General features: G+C 46.0%; 1 protein-coding gene across 13 annotated transcripts in view; it reads left to right on the top strand.

Moving 5' to 3' along the window:
• Nucleotides 1-23384, top strand: part of LOC143283922 (putative phospholipid-transporting ATPase IA) — a 152423-nt gene that overhangs the window by 88973 nt on the left and 40066 nt on the right. For all 13 annotated transcript variants that reach the window (XR_013055467.1, XM_076590363.1, XM_076590358.1 and 10 more), the window contains exons 25-29: nt 1280-1369; nt 13703-13785; nt 14750-14855; nt 16078-16155; nt 17319-17429. Coding sequence is in view for 12 of the 13 variants with exons in the window: in XM_076590363.1 (XP_076446478.1) it covers nt 1280-1369; nt 13703-13785; nt 14750-14855; nt 16078-16155; nt 17319-17429 (468 nt within the window). In the remaining variant the exon portion in view is untranslated. The remainder of the gene's footprint in view (nt 1-1279; nt 1370-13702; nt 13786-14749; nt 14856-16077; nt 16156-17318; nt 17430-23384) is intronic.

Here is a 23384-nt window from a genome sequence, read left to right as displayed (position 1 = left end):
AATATGAAATCCACTGTGTGTGTGTGTGTGCGTGTGTGAGAGAGAGAGAAAGTGTGTACATGACTGAATGTGTGTGTGTGTGTGTGTGAAAGTGTGTACTGTAATTTCTGACTTATAAACACAATACAACATGCCCCCTGAACTTAAAAGTTACTTGAACATATATAGCTGTAAGGCTCTCAAGGCCAGACTAAGCGCATTGGGTTATGCTGCTGGTCAGGCATCTGCTTAGCAGATGTGGTGTAGTGTGTATGGATTTGTCCAAACGCAGTGACACCTCCTTGAGTTGATGATACTGATACTAAGGTTCACACACCCAATAAGATGCATCTGCTGAAATCCCCCAAAATGAAAGTCCTCAGTATTGCAAAATGGTTCTGTTGACCCCAGATGTTGTTTTCTGTGCAGTGAGCTCATCTTTGAAATACTGCATTTGTATCTGAGTTTCTTTTGTCTGTTTGTCAACTCGGCTTTGTTCATTCTGTTATCTGCTCATTCGCTTGTGCAGTTTCTACGATTCTGAGGCCTTCACTTTAACTTGGACCATTGACAAGCTTCTTAACCTGTTAAATCAGACTCCGGTCTGCTAGTTCTGCTTGTAGTCCTGACCGCCATCTTACTCTGAATGTTTAAAAAGATTTCTGGTTTTCTTCCAGGCATTCAGTTCATTGTAATTTCTCTATTTTTGCAACATGGATTATTCCCTATTTAATTTTGCCTGCCCCAAGGGTGAATCACACTCATTTTCAATTGAAATTTGGACAATGTACGATTTTGGTTTCAATATGGTACAGTGGTAAGCATCAACAATGTTGAATTGAATGGTGGTAAGGCAGAAGCATGTAAGTGTTACTGATACTCAGTTGTGTGCTTTTATTGTGATCAAGTATGTTGTCAGATATTGAATTTTTTGTGAGAAGTGGCATAAAGTGACGGACAGAATTTTGTTGGACACTGATAGGGCACATACAGCCAATAAGATGCAGGGTCAAATTTGAATAAAAAGAAAAAACTTACAGGCTGGAAATTACATTTGCTGAGTGTGTGAGTGTGTGTGCATCTGTGTTTGTATTTATCATTTTATATGTATTTATTTGTGTGTGTGTGTTCATATGTCTATGCATAGATATGTGTGCTTCCTTAAAAAAAATGTTTAAAAAGATGTGATACAGCACATATGGATCTGTTCGCACACTTTTGATACTTTTGAAACTGAAAATGACACTGCATCTGTATTTGGAACCCACTGTCCAGCTGCACAACTGTGGTTATGTTGCAGGCCACTCGAGAAGCTCTGGTAAGACGCAAAGCTGACTTTGGGGACGCCCTGGGCAAGGAGAATGATGTGGGGCTCATTGTGGATGGGGAGGTCAGTTTTCTACAGTGCACTTACCCTTTTCTTGGTTTAAAAGTATTTGTTTCAAACTTCTTCTTCTTCTTCTTCTAGTCTACTCCCATAACTCTTTAGTCATTTGGACACTACACAGAACTGTTTCACACGATTTCAAACCTGTCAATACAAAGCCCAGCCATGAATAATACAAGAAAGTGACATAAAGTCATGTTATATGTTTTTGTATGTATACATATATATGTGACACAGATTGCGAAAGCCCGGCTAAAGATGCAGCCAACCATCCTTGGATTGTTTCTCTCTCTTGTTATCTTTTTTTTCATGTTTTTATCTATTTTTTTTTTTACAGCCTACACCTCCTCTTATTTCCCACTTTCTTCCTTTTTTTTTCTTTTTCTTTTCTTTTTTAAAATATTTTTTATAATAAACTTTTATACACAGTCTTCACTCACACACACCATGACTGATAGCTTTCCTTCTTTTTTTTTCCATATTGTCTGGCACAACTTTGCTCCAAGTTGTCTTGTGGCATGCAGTCTAGGAATATTTGATGACAATATAGTTTTTGACTCACTTCTGTAAACAAAGTGAGTCTACATTTTAACCTGTTGTTCGGTTGTCTGTATGTGTGTCTGTCTGTCTGTATGTATGTATGTCTGTGTGTCCGTGGTGAACTTTAACATTGCCATTTTCTCTGGAAATACTTTGTCCGTCAATACCAACTTTTGCTTAAAAATTGTAGGGAAAAAATCTTCATTGTCTTACCAGTAAGAGTTTGTAAGTCTCCCGAATTAAGCTGCATGTCCTGTATGATGGTTTATTTCATTGAGGCCATTTCCAGGATTCCAAAAACACCATATAACCGCATCCCAGTAGCGTTGGTGGTGCTTAGTGAGTGATGGAGTGAGCTTGATTTTCTTGTTCGCAATTAAATGGACAGAAATACAAATTCTGGACAGAACAAACACAAACTACATCATCGATGTGTGTACTGCATATGAATCTTTTAAAGTGGATACTCAATTAACTAGAATGAAAATAAAATAGAAATTGAACCGTGCCTTACTTTCCTGACGAGTGTAACTAAACCTGTATATCTGTCGAGATCCAGAGAGAAACAGTTAAATGTTGCCATGTGATTGCGGCAATAGCCATGTCTCCTTTACTGCGGATTTTAAAGAATTCTTAATTGCCCTAAAAGAATTTTTTAATGCCTGAGATACACCAAAATCATATGATTTAAACAGCGTTATCACTTGGAATATAGCAATCAATTTATCACCCTGCAAAAAGCATGCTTAAATGTTAATTTTTTAATGTCATTCATGGATCTGCAATAGTGCAGTGAGTGAGACAATTTCTTTCCACACGAACATGCTGGGCTCAGGCCTTTTTTCTTTTTTTTTAAAAACCCGAAGCTTTATAATAATAAATACAGAACACATTTTAATGAATAAATTTTTTTTATCTAGTTCCAGAGAAAAACCGCTAAATGTTGCTGTGGGATTGCGGTGATAACACATCTCCTTTACCTTGGACTTTAAAGAATTCTTATTTGCTCTTGAAGAATTTTTTAATGCCCGAGGTACACCAAAATGATATGATTTAAACAGTGTTATCACTTGGAATATCGCAATCGATTTATCGCCCATAAAAAAGCATGCTTTATTGTTAATTTTTTAATGTCAACCTTGGATCCGCAATAGTGCAGTGAGTAAGACAATTTCTTCCCACCCGAACATGCCGGCTTCAAATCTGCGCTCATGCCCCCTTTTTTTTCTTTTTTTTTTTTTTTTTTTACCTGAAGCTTTATTGTAACAAATACAGAACACATTTTAACATCTTTTTTTCTTTTCTTTTTTTTTTAAGTGTATAACAAGTACAGTTTTCTTTATTGTTGCTCTAGTGTGTTGCTGCATGCATTCTTAATGAGTAACAGGTGGTAATTTCTGCTAATTGCAGTGTTAAACATTTCCATACTTTTCTCCATAGCCCTTCATATTCACCCACAACATCCATCCACTCTTCACTAAAATTCAATAGAGCAATAGTATCAAAGCTATGATGCCAAACATAATTCCATTCCTTAAAGCCTGTTCTCTTCTGGAAAGCAAATATAGGGTAACAGTGTTGGCCTTCCATCAGGAAATGTGGCCCTTTCACATGATTTTCATGCTATGATCTGCTGTGATTTCTGCTAGGGAAAATCATTCAATGAAAGCTTTTAAAAATCTCGCATTGTTTTTACAAGTGATCTCCATGGAGAATGACAGTTTTCAACTGGTTCAAAGGATATAAATTTGGGAGATTAAAGCTCAAAGATGATGACCGCTGTGATCATCCAGTAACTGTCATTACTCTAGAGAGGGTATACCAGGTAAGGTCACTAATTGAGAAGAACATAAGTATTACCTTTGATGAAATAGAGAATACAATAAACATTTCACTGGGAAGTATCAGTGTTATTCTCCATGATCGTCTTGGCGTTGGGAACTGTTGTGCCAGTTTTGTCCCTTTCAGCTTTAAAGATGAACAAAAGAGGGAAAGGGTTGATTGGACCACATACATGCTCCAAAAAAACCCAACAACAACAAAAAAACAACAGCAACAGCAACAAGAGAGGCAAGGCCTTCAAGACTCACTTGTGGTACACTTAAAAAAAAAAAAATCTAATCGTTAAAATGTGTTCTGTATTATTATAAAGCTTCGGGTTAAAAGAAAAAGAAAAAAAAAGTCCTAATGGCAGATTCGAACTCCGCGTGTTTGGGTGAGAAGAAACAGTCTTACCCATTACACTATCATGGCTCCTTAACTGACGTTCAAAAATATAATATTTAAACATGCTTTTTTAAAGGGTGATAAATCGATTGCGGTATTCGTGGTGAGAACGCTGTTTAAATCATATTATTCTGGTGTATCTTGGGCATTCAAAAAATCTTTAAGGGCAATTAAAAATTCTGATTCAATTTCTCTTTTATGTTCATTCTAGTTTTATAGTTTTAAAGTTGATATGAAAATTGAGTATTTTGTTAAACTAATATTTGGTGTCATATACTGTACCATGTCAAACTGATGCAAACTAGGCCTATTGGTTTGCTCTGCTTGGCCAAATTTCGCGCGGCTAACAGTGAAAAGACGGGCCCGCCCGCTCTCAGCCAATCAAACGTCTCTAAAAACTATAAGCGCTGAATCATTCCTTTGGCCAAGGCTCTCCACGCCATCTTGTCAGGTTTACGCTCTGTCTCGTCTTATGCTTTTTTCGGCTATTAAGCGTATCCTTTTGGCCTTATTTTGTTGCATGCGGCTTGTGTTTATTGTAGTCTTACATTCTGTGTACTCGATTCGACTCGGCACCCTCGATTCGTTCGTTTTTTTCTGCCTCTAAGTCGATCCTGTCTTTCCTTTCTCTGTTGGGGGTCGGATTTTCGCTGGGTGCCTAAGCGCGGGTTCCATGCCTCGTGTGCCATACCACGAAGGCAGGAATCATGATGCTGGGATTGAGACTCGGCAAGAGACTCTCCCAGGCCCGGAGCTCATGATTCCTCCCGATATGGACCGCGGCGATGCGTCGTTAGACGCTGATCGCGGAGGCGACTTTCGTACCAGTAAAACGGTCATGAAGGGGACCGGGGGGAAAGAGGTACGAGCGTCGCCTCCCGAGGTGTCCCAGCGCGAGGCGGGGAGAAGGGGGAATGGCAAGTCCTCTCCGGGCTGTGGGGACTCGCAGCTAGGCGCGGACTCCCAAGGGGAGGCCGCGCCCGGCCATTACCCGGGTCCCCACTCGGAGACGGCCCTCACGGGCCCCATTGTTGTTCCCCCTCCTCCCTTCTCTGTCGACCCCCCTCCTCCACCTCCTTTTGGGGGGGGAGAAAAATTTGGTTCCGGGGGGGGATCTCTACTTTGCCCACCCCGGGCCAAGCCACCCCAGTCTCCCCACTGGAGGGGATTCGGGGCGCGTGGCAACCTGCTCTGCAGGTCTTCCCGCTATCCGGCCGGTCTCCCCTGCTGGGGGAGGCCCGCGCGTGTCAGGCGGTTCTGGGCAGTCAGCCCGCTCGTCTTCGGGCGGGACTGACACCCAAGTCGGACCTGACCTCCCTCCGACTTGGCCAGGTTGTTCCCTTCATGGAGGTCAATGCGCCAGTGACCCTTGGGGTTCGGGTCACAGTATGGCTGGTGCCCACGGGTGGTTACCCCCATTCTACCCGTACTGGGGCGCACCTAGGGTGCACGCTGGGTTGCCGGGAGCACCAAGGGCCAGCCCCTTGTCCGCTCCCCACCGGACCCAACCCAGCACATCTCACAGGGTGACACACACAGCCCCGACAAGTGGGATCGACTTCTTGTCGGTCAGGTCGAGCTCCTCGACCAATACTGCCACTCTGTCCACAAATCGGGCCTCTGTCAACCCACAGGTTACCTCCACGGTCACAACGGCCTCCTTGTCAGGACCGACGGCTGCTCAGGGGCCCTACTCGGTCTGGCGGAGCCTGCGGTTCCCACCTGCCCAGCCCTCGGTCCTACAGTGAGATGAGTGGGTGTTTGTCCCCACACAGCACTCGTGGGTCCCTCTTGCATCCAGGGACGCCCTCTCTGAAAAGGTGTGGTACCCACCATCCCAAGCATGGTTGGACCTACGGTCCACACGCTCCCCACCCGCTTCAGGTGTCAAGGACATAACAGTGGCGGCCATGGTCCCGGCTCGGGATCGTCCCAGCTCATCCCGCTGGGCTGACCACAGCTCACAGGACGCCCCAGTGGGTACATCCACTTGGGATGGCACCCAGCAGGGGATGGACTGCGAACAAGAGTGGGAGCCCCTGTCTTCGGATGATTGATTGATTGATTGAATCTTTAATGGGTAAAGAATTAGGCACAGTAAAGGCCTTTTTACAATTCTGCCCATTTAACGACATAAAAAATAAAGAACGAACGACACAAAACATATAAATAAAGAAATAAACGGAAATAAAATAAAATAATAAGAACGACGAATAAGAATAGGAACTTGAATAGTCTATTAAAGGTAACAAAGTGATGAAAAACTGGAACAATTGGTACATTACATGTACATAGGTACTTACACACACACACACACACACACACACACACAAGGACGAACAAGCAGATGAGCACTCTTCGCCCACATCCCAGGGGGGACAGATTGAGCCCGCGCCTCCCTAGGGACCAGCCTGAACCAAACTCGGACTTTGCCGAGCTCGAACTGACCCTCCCCAATAGGGTCACGTATGCCGAATCAGTCCCTCAGGCTACTTTGTTACCCTTGACCCTCCTTACGCCATGTGACTCTAACTCCGGAACCACAAGGCGACTCAGAGTGCCAGAAATGGTGCAGGAATGGCTTAATAAGCCAGCCCGCACTGTCAGGGGTGCTGCTTCCATCCCTCCTCCAGGCAGGGAGTCCCTCTCTGCCCCGGGCGCCTTTTCCCCGGGAAAGTTCCTTAAAGATTCCTCCAAGGGAGGGGTGTGGTCCTGGTACACACAGGACCACCCTGCCTACAGCGGAGCAGAGTCCTCCGCACAGGACAGGATGTTGGTCTCACAGCGCACCACCTTCCCCACTTCAGCTACCCTATCCTTTAAAACGTTAGCAGAGTGGGACAAATTGGCCCGCCGCTGCCTCCTCGAGGTTTCCACGGCGTACACCTTCGACGCGTTCCTTCACAGGGCCAATGAGCTGTGGGAACAGTGTCCGGTTAATCAGGACACAGGGTCTCCTTCCTCTGTCCCGCCTGGCCTCTTCACCGACCAGACGTTACACGTTTTTGGCAACAGGGTAGCATCTGGTCTCACGGCAGCTGCAGACACAGCTACCAGCCTTCACTTCAATACTGTGCTAGCGCGGCGTAATGCCATTCTCAGCCTCTCTAACATTCCTGTGGAGGAGAGGGCTGCCCTGCGGTCCATCCCAGCAAAGCAGCACTCCCTCTTCGGCCAGTTCCCGCCCCATTTTGTCAGCGACAGGGCAGAGACAAACAGGGAGGTGGCCTCATATTTGGCCCACACCTCTCATGGGCTCCAGGGTTCTATGCCATTGAAGAGACCGGCCACCAGGGCCCCTCCATATACCACGCCGCCTAAGTCAAAGCAGCGTGTGCAGAATCAGTGGCAGAGGAATAAACCACCTTATGTCCGTCCAAGCCGACCGGCCATGCCCAAGGCCAGAAGGCAGCACCCCCAATGACTGGGCCCCGATTCAGCACCGCCAGTCGTTCAGCCCCTCCAAGTAGGAAACTTGTCTCGGCATGCACATCAGTGGTGTGCTCTGGGACTCAACGACGGGATTATGTCGGTGCTAGAGTCGGGGTACATGCTGTCTTGGGTGGAGGACCTCCCCCCTCTAAGATCCACTCCTCCTCCTTAGGTGCCCAGCTCGACGGAGCAGGAGAGCGTCCTAGAAAAAGAGATATCGCACCCACTCCTCATGGGGCTATATCTCAACTCTCGGACCTGGACCCCGGTTTTTACGGCTGGTTGTTGGTGATTCCAAAGGTCTCGGGAGGGTGGAGACCAGTTTTGGACTTGTCCCCCCTCAACAAATTCCTCCCCAAAATCAAATTCAAGATGGACACACAGGCACAGATTCGGGAGACCATCCAACAAGGTGATTGGCCTACCTCTATCGATCTGGAAGATGCTTATTTTCATATACTCATCCATTCGGCATCCCATCGGTACCTGAGGTTCGGGTGGAGGGACAAGGGGTTCCAGTTCCCGGCCCTCCCATTTGGTCTGTCCCTTGCCCCTTTCCTGTCTACCAAGGTGGTGCGGGAATTGGTGTCCATCGTCCGCTCGGAATCCATTTGTCTCTGTGTATACCTGGACGACTGGCTTATCCTGGCCCAGTCGCAGGCCCTGTGCCTGAGTCATACAGCCAGACTTCTAGACCTTTGCTCCCAACTGGGCTTCCTCATGGACCAGCAGATATGTGATCTGTCCCCACGTCAGTCCTTTGACTTCTTAGGGATGAGATTCGACACGCGGTCTATGATAGTCTCTCTGGCGCCAGATCACTGGGACCGTCTGGCAGGCTTCCTCAGCCACTGGCGCCACTCCTCCCAAGATACAGCGTGGACACTTTCTTCCCTCTTGGGCATGATGGAGTCCACGGCACCTCTCATTCCCCTGGACAGGGTTCTCAAGCGCCCTCTCCAGAGGGCACTGAGGTTACGCCGGTCCCAGAGCACTCAGCCATGGGATACCCAGATATGTCTGGGCGAGTGGTTCCTCGAGGTGACATCAGAGTGGTTAATCACCCCCCTTCGGACACAGGGGGTGCCCGTAGCCCCACCTACTCTTCAGGTGGCACTCTTCACAGACGCCTCCTCCCTGGGCTGGGGAGCCCACATGGACTCACTCCAATCAGCAGGGACTTGGTCCCCGGAGGAGCGCCTATGCCACATCAATGTTCTGGAACTGGAGGCAGTTCGCAGGGCTCTCCTGCACTTCATGGGGGAGGCCACTGGCAAGACCATCCGCTTGTTCACGGACAAGACGACGGTCGCATGTTAGGTGAACAAATGGGGGGGAGCGCATTCGGCAGACCTCTCCATGCGGACTGAGGCTCTCCTCCGTTGGTGCCACAGCAAGGGCATTGCACTTTCAGTGAGACACTTAGCAGGAAAAACCAACATCTTGGCAGATGCTGTCAGCAGGTCCAAGAGTGTCATACACACAGAGTGCACCCTGGACAAGGACAGCCTTCAGTGGGTGTGGGAACAGTGGTTTCGGCCGATGGTGGACCTTGTTCAACAAGAGACTTCCCACTTCCGTCTCTTCGGTTGCCGACCCAGAAGCGTGGGCAGTGGATGCTCTCTCTCTAGACTGGAGCAGTCTGATTGCCTCCGCGTTTCCTCCCTTTCCAATTCTGTCCAAGGTGATACGGAAAGACAGATTGGAACACCCGCAGCTGATCCTCATTGCGCCGAAATGGCCACCCCAGACCTGGTTTCCGGACCTTCAGTCCCTGACACATGTTTCCACCCCTGGAACTTGAAATCAAATCTCATCTGCTGAGGCAGCCTCGCTCGGGCACTCCTCATTCCAATCCACAACTGCTCCACCAGGACGCATGGCTGCTGTGCGGTCGGAACTGTCAGCATCACCATTGAAGTCCTCGACCCCTCGGTCGGCCTCTGTGTCGGCTGCGCTGACCCAGGGGTGTGCCTCCTCTGACCTCCTCTCCATAGTCACCAGAGCAAGGAGGCAGGGAACGGAGACTTTGTATGACTTTCGCTGGAAGAAATGGTTGCGGTGGTGTACAGCTCAGGGCATTACCCCTACGAACCCTACGAGCATGCAGCTGGCCAACTTTCTGGCTCTCTGCTCCTCTGTTCTCATCCTGTCTGCTAGTTCTGTGTGAGGGTACAGGTCTGCCATCTGTACCACAATGCAAACAGCTAGGTGGTCCCGCCTTTGAAGCGGATTTCCTGCTCAGAGAGGTGGCTAGGGGTGCCCCTCTGAAGGAAGCTAGAGACCCCAGAAGAGTGCCCCTCTGGGACTTGTTCCTGGTGCTGGATTTCATTCGAAAACAGCCCTTCCAACCATTGGGGACTATTCCTTTTGACATCCTCACCCTCAAGACCACTTTCCTTCTGTGGCTGGCCACAGGCAGTCGTAGAAGTGAGCTGCATGGTCTTAGTGGAGTGCCACAAGATCTGGCCTTCCACAAAGATGGTTCCATCACTATTCGTTCCTTCCAGAGTTTCTGGCTAAGAACCAAGACCCTGAGGTTCCTTCCCCCTCTCTGAGGGTCAGACCTTTGTCTGATATTCTTGCCCAAGATGATGAGGATAGGCACCTCTGCCCTGTTCGGTGTCTCAAATATTATTGGGATAGGTCTCGCCATAGGCGTTCTTCTCAGAGGCGTCTTCTCATCTCCCTCAATGAGAATTACAAGAAAGACATCGCTGCAGGCACCATTTCCCACCGGGTTTCCCAAGTCATTCGTAGAGCCTACTCTCATGCACACAGGGATATCAGCTGTCTTCATCCCAGAGCACACGAAGTGCGGGCCATAGCTACTTCGGCTGCTTTCCAGCACTTGGTGCCAACGCAGCATGTCTTGGAGGCAGCCTTCTGGCGGTCTGAGAATCCCTTCATCAACTTCTACCTCAGGAATTTCCGTATGACCAGGGCTGACGGTTCCAAGGGGTTTTCCTTTGTCGCGGCTAACACTGCCGTCTCAGTTACAAGGGCTCCCCATACGAACCAGTAGGCGTTGCCCTCCTCCATTTGCTTTAAATTCTGCATCAGTTTGACATGGTACAGTATATGACACCAAAAGGAGGAGTTTGTATTATACTCCATGTTTGGTGTTACATATACTTACCATGTCAAACTCGAATGCCCGCCCGTCTGTCCCCGCGTCTCCGCCGTGGTTCTCATGGGGCATTTTTGTTCATGGCCACGGAATGATTCAGCGCTTATAGTTTTTAGAGACGTTTGATTGGCTGAGAGCGGGCGGGCCCGTCTTTTCACTGTTAGCCGCGCGAAATTTGGCCAAGCAGAGCAAACCAATAGGCCTAGTTTGCATCAGTTTGACATGGTAAGTATATGTAACACCAAACATGGAGTATAATACAAACTCCTCCTACATGTAGAGCCAAGTACAAGTACTTCTAAACGTCTTATGAAGTGAAAAGGACTTCATTTTGAGAAAAGTCAAGACTGGAAATTTTTACGTTTCATCAATTCAAGGGTATTAACTCACATGGTTTATTATTTTAAACTGTGAATTCCGACTGATTCTGTGGATATTTTTATGGCAGCTTGGGGCATAATCCAGTAAGTGATGAGGCGTTCACAAATCTTTCTCTGAATAAATATTTAACGGTCTCCTTCTCCAACTTTCCATCACATGTTATCATGTATTGTCGATTGAATATTGGATTAAATGGGCAAGGTCAACAACTTGAAACAAAATGGCGTTGTTCGCGTTCGCGAAGAATATGAGCATGTGCATGTGTATAAATATGTGTACGCAATTGATTTTTGCCCATGACCTTCAGGGCTCAGCCAGAGATCTATAAAGTCCACTCATCGTATTGATTTTAGTATTTTCCGAAAAAGACCACTTGGGCAAATGAACATAGTAAAAGCCCTGTATACTGAGAGTAAAACACACAAGGTTTTTATGTATTGAGTATAATTTCAAAATGTAATGTTTAAGATGAGAAGGATCACTTTAAAGCAAATTAAGTCCCCTTGCATTAATTACAGATTAATTTCCCTTTTTTACTATCTGCACCCAAACATTTGCAAAATGAATATGACTTCCATGCTTAGCAAAAGAAGTTCCTGTTTGAACAAAAGATGATAATAATGACTGCTCTTGTTGTTGTGTCAGAATATCAGATCAAAGTGCCAAGTTTAGAGAATAAAAAAAATAAATAAATATAACAGTAAATGCAGTTTGCATATAATTTGGCTTCTTTTTTTAATTTTTTTGTGCCCATCCCAGAGGTGCAATATTGTTTTAAACAAGATGACTGGAAAGAACTGAATTTTTCCTGTTTTTGTGCCTAACTTGGTGTCAACTGACAAAGTATTTGCAGATAAAATGGCAATGTTAAAGTTTACCACGGACACACAGACACAGACACACACACACACAGACAACCGAACACCAGGTTAAAACATAGACTCACTTTGTTTACACAAGTGAGTCAACAAAAAAAGACAGAGGAAGCTCCACTCACATTTGGGACATTGTGACTGGAGATCACATATTGGAATTTCAGTATGATTGTGAAATAAAGCAACAGTCAGCAGTCTGGGTCTTCCAAGTTGAGAATCTTTGAAATTGAAAAGATCGAGAAGTACAGGCCAAAAAATGGCAGCATGTTTCTTTTTAAAATTTGGCCATCTAGCCACCATATCACTTCAGGATGAAAAGACAATACCCTCACACTTGGATATCAACGAATGCCTGCATAAAGTATTTGTGGGATGGTGCAGACATTGTCCCCCCCTCTGGAACCCGGGATCTCCTGCTGTATCATAATAATGCCCTTGCACACATGGCAGCAGCAACTCTTGTATTTCTGGTCGAAGAATAATGTACAATTGGTCACATATTGACCCCGTTTGTTCCCTTGAGATTGGTTCCTGTTCACTCTAGCCATTGTGACAACAGATGGGAAGGCAGTTCTAGAGTGCTGAAGGTGCTTGAGCTTTCTTCGAGGGTGCTATTTTAGGTATTCCTAAATCAGCATGGTCGGGTGCCATTGATACTTGGTTTCAAAGAGCAGGGAAATGTGTGAAAGATGAGGGAATATACATCAAAAAGCTTGTACAGTCATTTTATGTGTGAGTGTACTCAGCCAACAACATTCAGATGATTAATGAGTGCCCCTCATACAACACCACCCCATGCCTGCCAACTCACTGTCACTGTGCATGCTTGAGGTATGAGGGAAGGGGTTGAGGGGAGAGGGAGATATGGAGGGGAGAGAGTGGTCAGGAGTGGTTTTTCTTTCATGTAAAGCATCTTGAGCTCTTAGAGAGGAAGGGTGCTATATAAATGTACTTTATTATCATTACTATTGATAGATAGTACCCTAGGGGGGAACATGAAATAAACTTCTTGCCTTGCCTTGCCTAAAAACAATCCAACAATGTGATGTTTAAAACTAACGAATGCACCACAGAAACTAAATATAGAACCTGCCAAAAATTGCCAGATCAAAAGCAATAGAAATGTATTATCACTCTCAGGAGAAGTTTTAATTTCATGCAGATTTACTATTGCTGTTAACCCCTTAACTGCACTGTTGACATACACTGAACGTCATGAAACACACGGTGCCATTGCTGTGTCTAAATACCACATTCTTTCTGTTTCACTCAGCATAGTAGAAAAGCCCTCTAGACAAGAGCATCAGGAAGATTTGCTTCCCTTTATGGGCATGGGATGGTGGTGAAGTATGTGTTGGTGTGTGACAGTGAGTGACCAGAGGTGTACTGTGACCCCTTCTCTCTCTCTCATTCTATATGTGTGTGTTGTGAACAAAATATTTTGGGGGATTATTTAATGATCAGAAGTGTGTGCATGTGTGTGAGCGTGTGTGTGTGTGTAAATTGCATTATAAAAATATTATTATTCTGGCTGCTTTCATAGCAGGAATGTAGTATGGTGATATATGTAGTTTATTATCTTATTTTCAATAGTTTTGCAGGTGTGACCGAAGTAAGATTACAGGCGTTCTTGAATTTTTCTCAGCATTAAGCATAGCAAATTGTATAAGCAGTGAAATTGTTAAACAAACTTTACTTAGGAGTTTCCAGTGTGCCAGACCCTGACTGACATGTTGACTGCCTCTGTCCCAGGCCCTGAAGTACGCCCTGTCCTGTGACTGTCGCAAGGACTTCCTGGACCTGGCCCTGTCCTGTCGCTCTGTCATTTGCTGCAGGTCGGTCACAGGTCACACTGACCTCACATGTGGTTACGTGGAGTGTTGGCCTATGCACCTACCTAGGAAGCATGAGAATCTGAGTGCAGTGGTTCTAATCCCACAGTCGCCAGTATTTTCTCTCCCTCCACTAGACCTTGAGTGGTGGTGTGAATGCTAGTCACTCAGATGAGATGATGAATTGAGGTCCCTTGTGCAGTATGCACTTAGTGCACATAAAAGAACCCATGGCAACAAAAGGGTTGTACCTTGCAAACTTATGTAGAAAAATATTGTTGATAGGAAAACAAATAAAATTGCAGGCAGAAAAAATACAAAAAAATGGGTGGCGTTCTCAGTGCATCGTCAAGCTCTCCCTGGGGAGAGCAGCTGAAATTTCACACAGAGAAATCTGTTTTGATGAAAGAGTAATAAAATACTTGTGAAAGCCAGAGCTTGTAAGACATTTATTCTATGCTCACTTCACCTTATAATTCTTAAGACCAATGTGAGTGCATATGCTTGCATGTGTATGTGTGTGTTTGTACATGAGTACGTGTGAAATTATGTGCATAATATGTTGTATTTTGCTTTAGTTTCTAAAATAATTATTCTGTTTTTAATTGTGTCAAGTCGAAATTTTATGGCAGTATTCAGAATGAATGTGCAATATTATATCTGTTGTGTTGTTGTTTGTGTCATTCAAACAGATCTATCAGTTCACATTAATTGCAATGCTTGTTTTGTATGTTTTGATTTTGCCTTTTTTTTCGTCTTGTTTAATGTTTTTGTGTTGAGTGATTGTCCATGTTTGTTTTGCTGCACCTGGCATAATTTCTCTATATGAGATAATAAATTTCTTCTTGTCTGTCTTATTTTGTGTTATATAATCTCATCTCATCTGATCTGGTCTCATCATACCTGATGTTATGGAATAAGAGTGTGTGGGAAGGTGTGTGGAAGCCGGGCAATGTTGTGGCTGCAGGGTGTCCCCGCTGCAGAAGGCAGAAATCGTTGAGCTGGTCAAAGTGTCACAGAAAGCCATCACCCTCGCTGTTGGTGACGGGGCCAACGACGTTGGCATGATTCAGGTATGCTTTGGAATCATCCTCACTGTCAGCGTTTTATTGCTGTAGGTGCTGTTGTCATTGTTGTGTTATTGATGACTTGTACAATCTCCCACAGGAACTGATGAAGGTGTATCAAGCCACATATATGTCTATGTGCAGTCTCAGTGAAGGCAATTTCTAGGAAAGTGGAAACCGTCCTTTACAGGCAGCATACAGGTATTTCTTATCTGTCACATTCTTACCTGTTAAGAGGTGAAGAAGTTCCATGGTGTGTGCCTTGCAATCATCATCAAACATACGCTGATCAACTGGTAGGATCTATCTGTATGATCTCAGTCACAGACAGTTTACAGCCAGCTCCTTGAAGGTCTTGCTCCAACATGTTCCTCCAAACACCATTTTTCAGTTGTTGAAGGACAAATATTATAAACTTGATTTGAAAATATGTGGACTGAACAAGATGTGTGTGATTTTGTCATTTTCATGTTATGTTCATTGATCTGTAAGCTTGATTTTGGTTTCTCTTTGATATCAAGAACTGGTGGGGATTGAGCACTCTTTGCGATTGTCTGGGCTATATGCAGCATGATTAAGTCAAATTATGTTGTACATAGTGCACAAGCTATAGACCAGGGCTGCAAAGGGTGTCCTAATAACTGTTTATAATAATATTTGAAAATGTGTGACATGGTAGGAGGGTGATTGTTACTGAATCAGATGATGTGTGATATTGCACTAGTTACTGAATCAGATGATGTGTTATATTGCACTAGTTACTGAATCTGATGATGTGTGATATTGTGCAATATTATTGAATAAAGTACAAGATCAGGACTCTATGTTATAAATGTATACACAAATCTGCCGCTTCCTATCGACCCTCACTCTCTACGATCGGCTTTGGATCCACTCTGTTTACGCATACCCAGATTCAAACACTCTGCTTTTGGATGCCATTCTTTCTCTGTCTCTGGACCTTGCAGTTGGAATGAACTTCCTCTTTCTCTTCGTCAGGTCTCAGTACTCAGCTCTTTCAAGTCTGGCCTTAAAACCCACCTCTTCCCAAAATAGCCTCCCTTCCCTGCCTCTTCCTTGTCTTCAGTTTTTCCAGTTTTAGAGTTATGCATGCATGTGAATGACTGGTGCAAAAGCGCTTTGATTTGTCTCTGCACAAGATTCAGCGCTATAGAAATATGATTATTATTATTATGCAATATGTGGATGATGTGTTATGTGGTTCCAGGCGGCCCATGTGGGTGTGGGCATCAGTGGTCTGGAAGGTCTGCAAGCCGCTTGTGCTTCTGACTACGCCATTGGCCAGGTCAGTGCTGTGCTGTATTGCATATCAGGTCAGTGCTGCACTGTCAGAGGTCAGGTCAGTGCTGCACTATGTCAGGTCAGGTCAGTGCTGCACTATGTCAGGTCAGGTCAGTGCTGCACTGTCAGAGGTCAGGTCAGTGCTGCACTATGTCAGGTCAGGTCAGTGCTGCACTGTCAGAGGTCAGGTCAGTGCTGCACTATGTCAGGTCAGGTCAGTGCTGCACTGTCAGAGGTCAGGTCAGTGCTGCACTATGTCAGGTCAGGTCAGTGCTGCACTATGTCAGGTCAGGTCAGTGCTGCACTGTCAGAGGTCAGGTCAGTGCTGCACTATGTCAGGTCAGGTCAGTGCTGCACTATGTCAGGTCAGGTCAGTGCTGCACTGTCAGAGGTCAGGTCAGTGCTGCACTATGTCAGGTCAGGTCAGTGCTGCACTGTCAGAGGTCAGGTCAGTGCTGCACTATGTCAGGTCAGGTCAGTGCTGCACTATGTCAGGTCAGGTCAGTGCTGCACTGTCAGAGGTCAGGTCAGTGCTGCACTATGTCAGGTCAGGTCAGTGCTGCACTGTCAGAGGTCAGGTCAGTGCTGCACTATGTCAGGTCAGGTCAGTGCTGCACTCTGTCAGAGGTCAGGTCAGTGATGTGTTAGAAAGGGTGGTGGTGGTGGTAAAAAATGGCCATTCTTGTAAAAACCAGCTTGTATATGTTTGTGAACATGGGAGTTGCAGTCCACAAGCAGGGGTTGAGGGGGAAATTTAACAAAAGGTAAAGTAACCTCTTGACTGCTGTTGACAAGTATGTTCTTCATTGAACAGCTGTTGCCTCACTAATTAACACAGAGCTCACAGGTCAGGATATAGGTCATCATTGTTTATTTGGACTTCTTCCTCTTGATAGTCACTTTTAGTTAGAAAAATCAGTTCGACCACATAAAGGTACGGAAAATGTAGTAACTGCCCATCAAATTCATGCTACTCTGATATCATTTTACCTAGGTTCAGCAGTCAAAGAGTTAAATTTTGTGTTTGTAAAAATATGCATGAACTGTGTATTTCTTAATGGATCTGATTGGTGCACTGTGAGCACACTGAGTGAGACGAACTGTGCAGTGCAATGCAGTGTTGTGTGTGTGTGTGTGTGTGTGTGTGTGTGTATGCTGTTTTTCTAGTTCCGCTTCCTGCAGAAACTGCTGCTGGTGCATGGGGCGTGGAGCTACTGCCGCCTGACCAAGCTGATCCTATACTCCTTCTACAAGAACATCTGTCTCTACGTCATCGAGGTGTGTGCTCTGCATCTCCTCCTCACACCTCATGCACATGCAGTTTCACAACAACACAAATACATACAATACAATACAATGCAATGCAATGCAGTGCAGTGCAGTTAGTACAGTACAGTACAATACAGTGGCAATACAGTCAGTATAGTCCATGGGCAATACAGCACAGCAGTGAGTGCAGTTCATGTGCAACACAGTGTAATACAATTCATGAGCAATACAGTATAATGCAATTCATGTGCAATACACTGCAATAAAGTTCATGAGTAATACAGTGTGAAAAAAATTATGAACAATACAGTACAGTACAGTTCATGAGCAACACAGTGCAATATTATTCATGTTGGAATACAGTGCAATACAATTCATGAGCAATACAGGATAATGCAATTTATGAGCAATATAGTATAATACAATCTGTATGCGATACAGTAATACAGTTCATGAGCAATCCAGTGCAATATAGTTCATGGGCAATACAATGCAATACTGTTCTTTAGCAGTACAGTACAGTGCAGTTAGGTGTCAGGTCAGGTCATCAGATCTGCTACTGGTAACCTGTAATCCAGTACAACCTGTTCAGGGTCGGGTTGCCGGCAACTAAATCGGCACTCCCACCGCTCCCTTCTGGGACTGGTGAGGCGGGTGGCTAGACACCCTTATGGAATTAGAAACGAGATCCATAAAAGGGCGTCGGCTCAGGAGAGCCACCGACAGCCATCTAGCTCCACCGTGCTGTGTGCATGCCACACGCAGTTGGCCCCCGGGGTGTGTCTACCCATACGTGCAAAGTCTGGATCCAGCAGAATCTGCGGAAGAAACCTGTTGGTTCAACGGAGAGGAAGGTGGTTACAGCAACGCACTGTGGAGTGCAGAGAGCAAGATGAAACACCGAAAGGATATCTTGGTCATCCACTGCATCCGTGCTCATCCTCCAGTTGTCTCGACGTAGTCTTGCTACTGGAAATTGGTGAACCCGGACGAGAGAGTGAGGTCGACGTTGCGCAACTCCTCTTCACTTTAAACAAACTCATCGCGCAAGTCATCAGTCATCCTTAATGACCTTTCATCCTTCATCCTTTCATCACCCCCAAGTCCTGTGGCGACAGGCAAGCGACGAAATGACAGGTGTGGGTACACTGGCAGTCGCAGACCTGCATGCAGGCGGTTCAGGCCATAGGGTCGTTCTTCATCAACAGGAGCAGCGATGGAGTTCGGTAGCCGTCTGAGCGTCTGAGCAGCCCTCTTTAGGAATGCACTGCTCACCTCCCTGGCATGAGGAAGGGGCTAGAAAAGGTGCCCTAAAAATTGCCTGCTCCATATCACCCTGGCCAGCATACCGCGGCTGGCGGGGATCCTACATCAGCGGTCGAAACAAAGAGAAAGAAAAGAAAAAAAGGATCATTCCTCTCACCATTGGTGCTTGGAACATAAGGACTCTCCTGGACAGAGATGACGCGGACAGACCCCAAAGGAGAATGGCACTAGTTGCATCCGAACTCGCCAGATACAACATCGACATCGCAGCCTTGAGTGAGACTCGGCTTGCAGGCAAAGGCGAGCTCAATGAACGGGGATCTGGTTACACCTTCTTCTGGAGTGGACGAGGAAGCGAAGAGCGACGTGAGGCTGGCGTTGGTTTTGCAGTAAAAACAGCACTTGTCAGCAAGCTAGCTGGAATCCCAAAGGGAGTCAACGATAGGCTTATGACCATGAAACCCCCACTGGCATCAGGCCAGAAGCACCTCACCATTGTCAGTGCCTACGCCCCAACCATGACCAACCCGGATGAAGTGAAGGCGAAGTTCTATGAGGACCTTCACTCTGTCATTGCTGCTATCCCGAAAGCAGACAAGCTCATCATTCTTGGGGACTTCAGTGCTAGAGTTGGCTCTGACTACATCTCCTGGGATGGAGTGATTGGAAAGTGCGGCATGGGCCACTGCAACCCAAATGGATTGCTTTTGCTTCAGACCTGTGCAGAGCACGAACTGCTGATAACCAACACAGTTTTCTGCCTCCCTACCCGTAACAGGACGTCATGGATGCACCCTCGCTCAAAGCATTGGCATCTAATTGATTATGTCATCGTCAGAAAAAGGGATAGGCAAGATGTACGTGTGACAAAGACCATGTGCGGTGCCGAGTGTTGGACAGACCATCACCTTGTAGTCTCGAAGCTGAATATTTGAATCCAACCCAAGAGACGCCCCGAAGGCCAGAAGGCTCCAAAACGGCTCAACATCGCTAAGCTGAAAAACTTCACCATCAAACAGACCTTTGTGGAGCTGCTGGAAGATCGTCTGGAATCCGCCTCTCTGGACAACCAGAAAGTGGAGTCTGACTGGAGGACCCTGCGCGAGCTGAGCTATAGTACAGCTTCAGAGACCCTGGGACCCATAACCAGAAAGCACAAAGACTGGTTTGATGAAAACTGATGAAATCAAGCAGCTTCTGGATGAGAAACGCCGTCTGCATCAAGCCTACCTGAGCAACCCAAAGTCCACATCAAAAAAGGATGCGTACAATGCCATCCGCAGGACTGTTCAGCAAAAGTTACGTCAGATGCAGGATAAGTGGCTGAGTGACAAAGCAGATGAGATCCAGGGATATGCTGACAGGCACGATATGAAGAGGTTCTATGATGCCTTAAAAGAAGTCTATGGCCCCACATCCTCAGGATCATCCCCCCTCCTCAGTGCAGATGGGAATACCTTGATCACCAAGAAGGAGAAAATTCTCAAACACTGGGCTGAGCACTTCAACAGTGTCTTAAATTGCCCTTCCTCCATAAATGATGAAGCCATAGACCGTCTCCCACAAGTCCCCATCAGCAAAGCACTGGACGATCTGCCAACACTTCTTGAGACCCAGAAAGCAATCTGTCTGCTATCCAGTGGCAAAGCACCTGGCTCAGACTCCACACCAACAGAGGTCTACAAGGATGGAGGCACTGTGCTGACTGAGAAGCTCCATCAGCTGTACTCACTCGTGTGGAAAGAAGAGATGATCCCCCAGGATTTCAAAGATGCATCTATCATTCACTTGTACAAGCGAAAGGGGAACCGGCAAGCCTGTGATAACCATCGGGGCATTTCCTTGCTCTCCATCGCAGGCAAGATACTTGCCAGGATCCTGCTAAACCGCCTCACAGCACACCTTGACCAAGGTCATTTGCCTGAGAGCCAATGTGGATTCTGGAAAGAGCGTGGAACCCCCGACATGGTGTTTGCTGCAAGGCAGCTTTAAGAGAAATGTCAGGAGCAAAATGCTGATCTGTTCTCCACCTAGGTCGACCTCACTGAGGCCTTCGACGCCGTGAGTAGAGAGGGACTGTGGAAGATCATGGCCAAGTACGGATGCCCTCGGAAATTTATTTCCTTGGTCAGCCAATTCCATGAAGGCATGCAGGCTCGAGTCCAGGACAATGGCGAAACATTTGCTCCTTTTCCTGTCACAAATGGCGTCAAGCAAGGCTGCGTCCTGGCTCCAACACTGTTCAGCCTCATTTTCTCTGCAGTGCTTACTGATGCCTTCAGAGATGGCGATGTTGGAATCGGCCTAAAGTACCAAACAGATGGCAAGCTGTTTAACCTCAGAAGGCTTCAAGCAAAAATGAAGGTCATGACAGACATCATCAGAGACTTTTTGTTTGCTGATGATTGTGCCCTCAACGCTGGATCTGAAGCTGACATGCAACTCAGTGTCGACAAGTTTGCCACTGCCAGCAGGAACTTCGGCCTTACCATCAGCATGAGGAAAATTGAAGTTCTCCATCAGTCAGCCCCAGGGAAGCCCCACGTTGAGCCCAACATCACAGTCAACGGTCAGAGACTCAGTACGGTGGAGCAGTTCACATACCTTGGCAGCACACTGTCACAAAATGCGACCATCGATGATGAAGTGAACGTCAGGATTGCAAGAGCAAGTGCAACCTTTGGTAGACTCCATGCAAATGTCTGGAACAGAAGAGGCATTAGTCTTGAGACCAAGCTAAAGGTCTGCAGAGCAGTAGTTCTCCCCACACTACTGTACGCCTGCGAAACTTGGACAGTGTACCAACGACACGCCAAGAAGCTGAACCACTTCCACACAACATGCCTCAGGAAGCTACTGAACATCAAGTGGCAAGACAGGACCCCAGACATGGAGGTGCTTGCAAAAGCCACCCTTCCCAGCATCTTCACCATCCTGATGCAGTCCCAGCTTCGCTGGGCTGGACACGTGGCGCGCATGCCAGACCATCGGCTGCCCAAAAGGCTCTTCTATGGCGAGCTGCAACAAGGGAAGAGATCACATGGAGGTCAGAAGAAGCGCTTCAGAGATACTCTGAAAGTCTCTCTGAAAGCGTTTGATATCAACCCTGACTCCTGGGAGGAATCTGCAGTGGACCGTGACAAATGGCGCGCTGCTGTGCACAAAGGCGCCAAGTTGTGCGAGGCCAACAGGACTGTTGCAGCTGTTCAGAAGAGCAGGCCAGAAAGTCACGGGCAAACAAGCTCCCTGACAATGATATGCCTGTCTTTGTCTGCCCCAACTGTCAGCGAACATTTTGTGCACAGATTGGACTATTCAACCATCTGCGCATTTACAGATAGATTCATGAGCATCCCCCCCATCCCCCAGCTGGATGACAACGATGGTCATCAACGATCTCGATGGACACACACCACCACCACAGTGCAGTTCATGAGCAGTATGGTACAATGCAGTTCATGAACAGTACTGTACAATGCAGTTGATGAGCAATACAGTACAGTACAGATCATGGATACAGTACAGTACAGATCATGGGCAGCACAATGTAGTACAATCCATGTGCAATACAGTTTGATAGAATTCATGAGCAGTACAGTGCAAGACAGTTCATGAGCAGTACAGTACTATACAGTTCATGAGCAGTACAATGCAATATAATTTATGAGGAATACAGTGCAATACAGTTCGTGAGCAATTATGTACAGTACAGTTAATGAACAATACAGTGCAATACAGTTCATAAGCATTTCAGTACAATTATTGAGCAATATAGAACAATGCAGTTCATGAGCAATACAGAACAAAACAGTTCATGAGCAATACAGAACAAAACAGTTCATGAGCAATACAGAACAAAACAATTATAGAGCAATGCTGTACAATTATTGAGCAATACAACGCAATACCATTTATGAGCAATAAAACAGTGTAGTTCATGAGCAGTTCAGTGCAATACACTTGATGAGCTGCACACTCTGGCAGACTGTGTCTTGCACTCCCACAAGTAGCCCTAGTCTGACAATCATGGTCAGCTGGGCAATAGCAACACAAGATCTTACACACACTGTTTCAGTTTAAAGGAGGTATGAAATGATGTGGAGTGATCTATATATGTTACACAACATCTGCTTTCTAAAAACAAAAACTAAAAAGAAAGAAAAGAAAATCTGCTCAAAAACTAAAAAGACGGATGCTTGTCCTGCATTTGAACCAAATGCCCTGCACAGGCCTTGATTTGAGAACCATCCAACCTTTATTGTATTTTTTATGACAGCCCATTTTCTCTGTGTGAAACTTGGGCCACTCTCCCCGAGGAGAGTGCTTCACCACAGTGCAAATGTACCCATTAATGTTTTTTTCTGTCTGCAAGTGGATTTCAGTGTGGATTTGCTACATAATTTTGCCAGTGACAGCCCTTTTGTTGCTATGGATTTTTCTACATGTGTTAAATGCATGCTGCACATGTGACTTTGGTTTATTGTCTCATCTCAGTTAGACTACTCAAGGTCTAATGGAGTGGGAAGTAAAAATTCCAGTCCATATTGCATTCTCTCATGCACTTACACAAGTGCTTGCACAAACAGTTTCAGTTGAAAGGAAGTGTCAAAATATGTGTACACTACAGCACTTTCAGTTTCAAGGTGCGCACTGATCCATATTTGCTGCACCACAACTGCTTGAAAAAAATTCTGCAGA

This window comes from Babylonia areolata, chromosome 7, assembly GCF_041734735.1.
Source record: "Babylonia areolata isolate BAREFJ2019XMU chromosome 7, ASM4173473v1, whole genome shotgun sequence".
NCBI classification, from domain to species: Eukaryota; Metazoa; Mollusca; class Gastropoda; order Neogastropoda; family Buccinidae; genus Babylonia; species Babylonia areolata.
The sequence above is the reverse complement of the archived record's forward strand: the minus strand, read 5'-3'. Positions and strand labels throughout refer to the sequence as shown.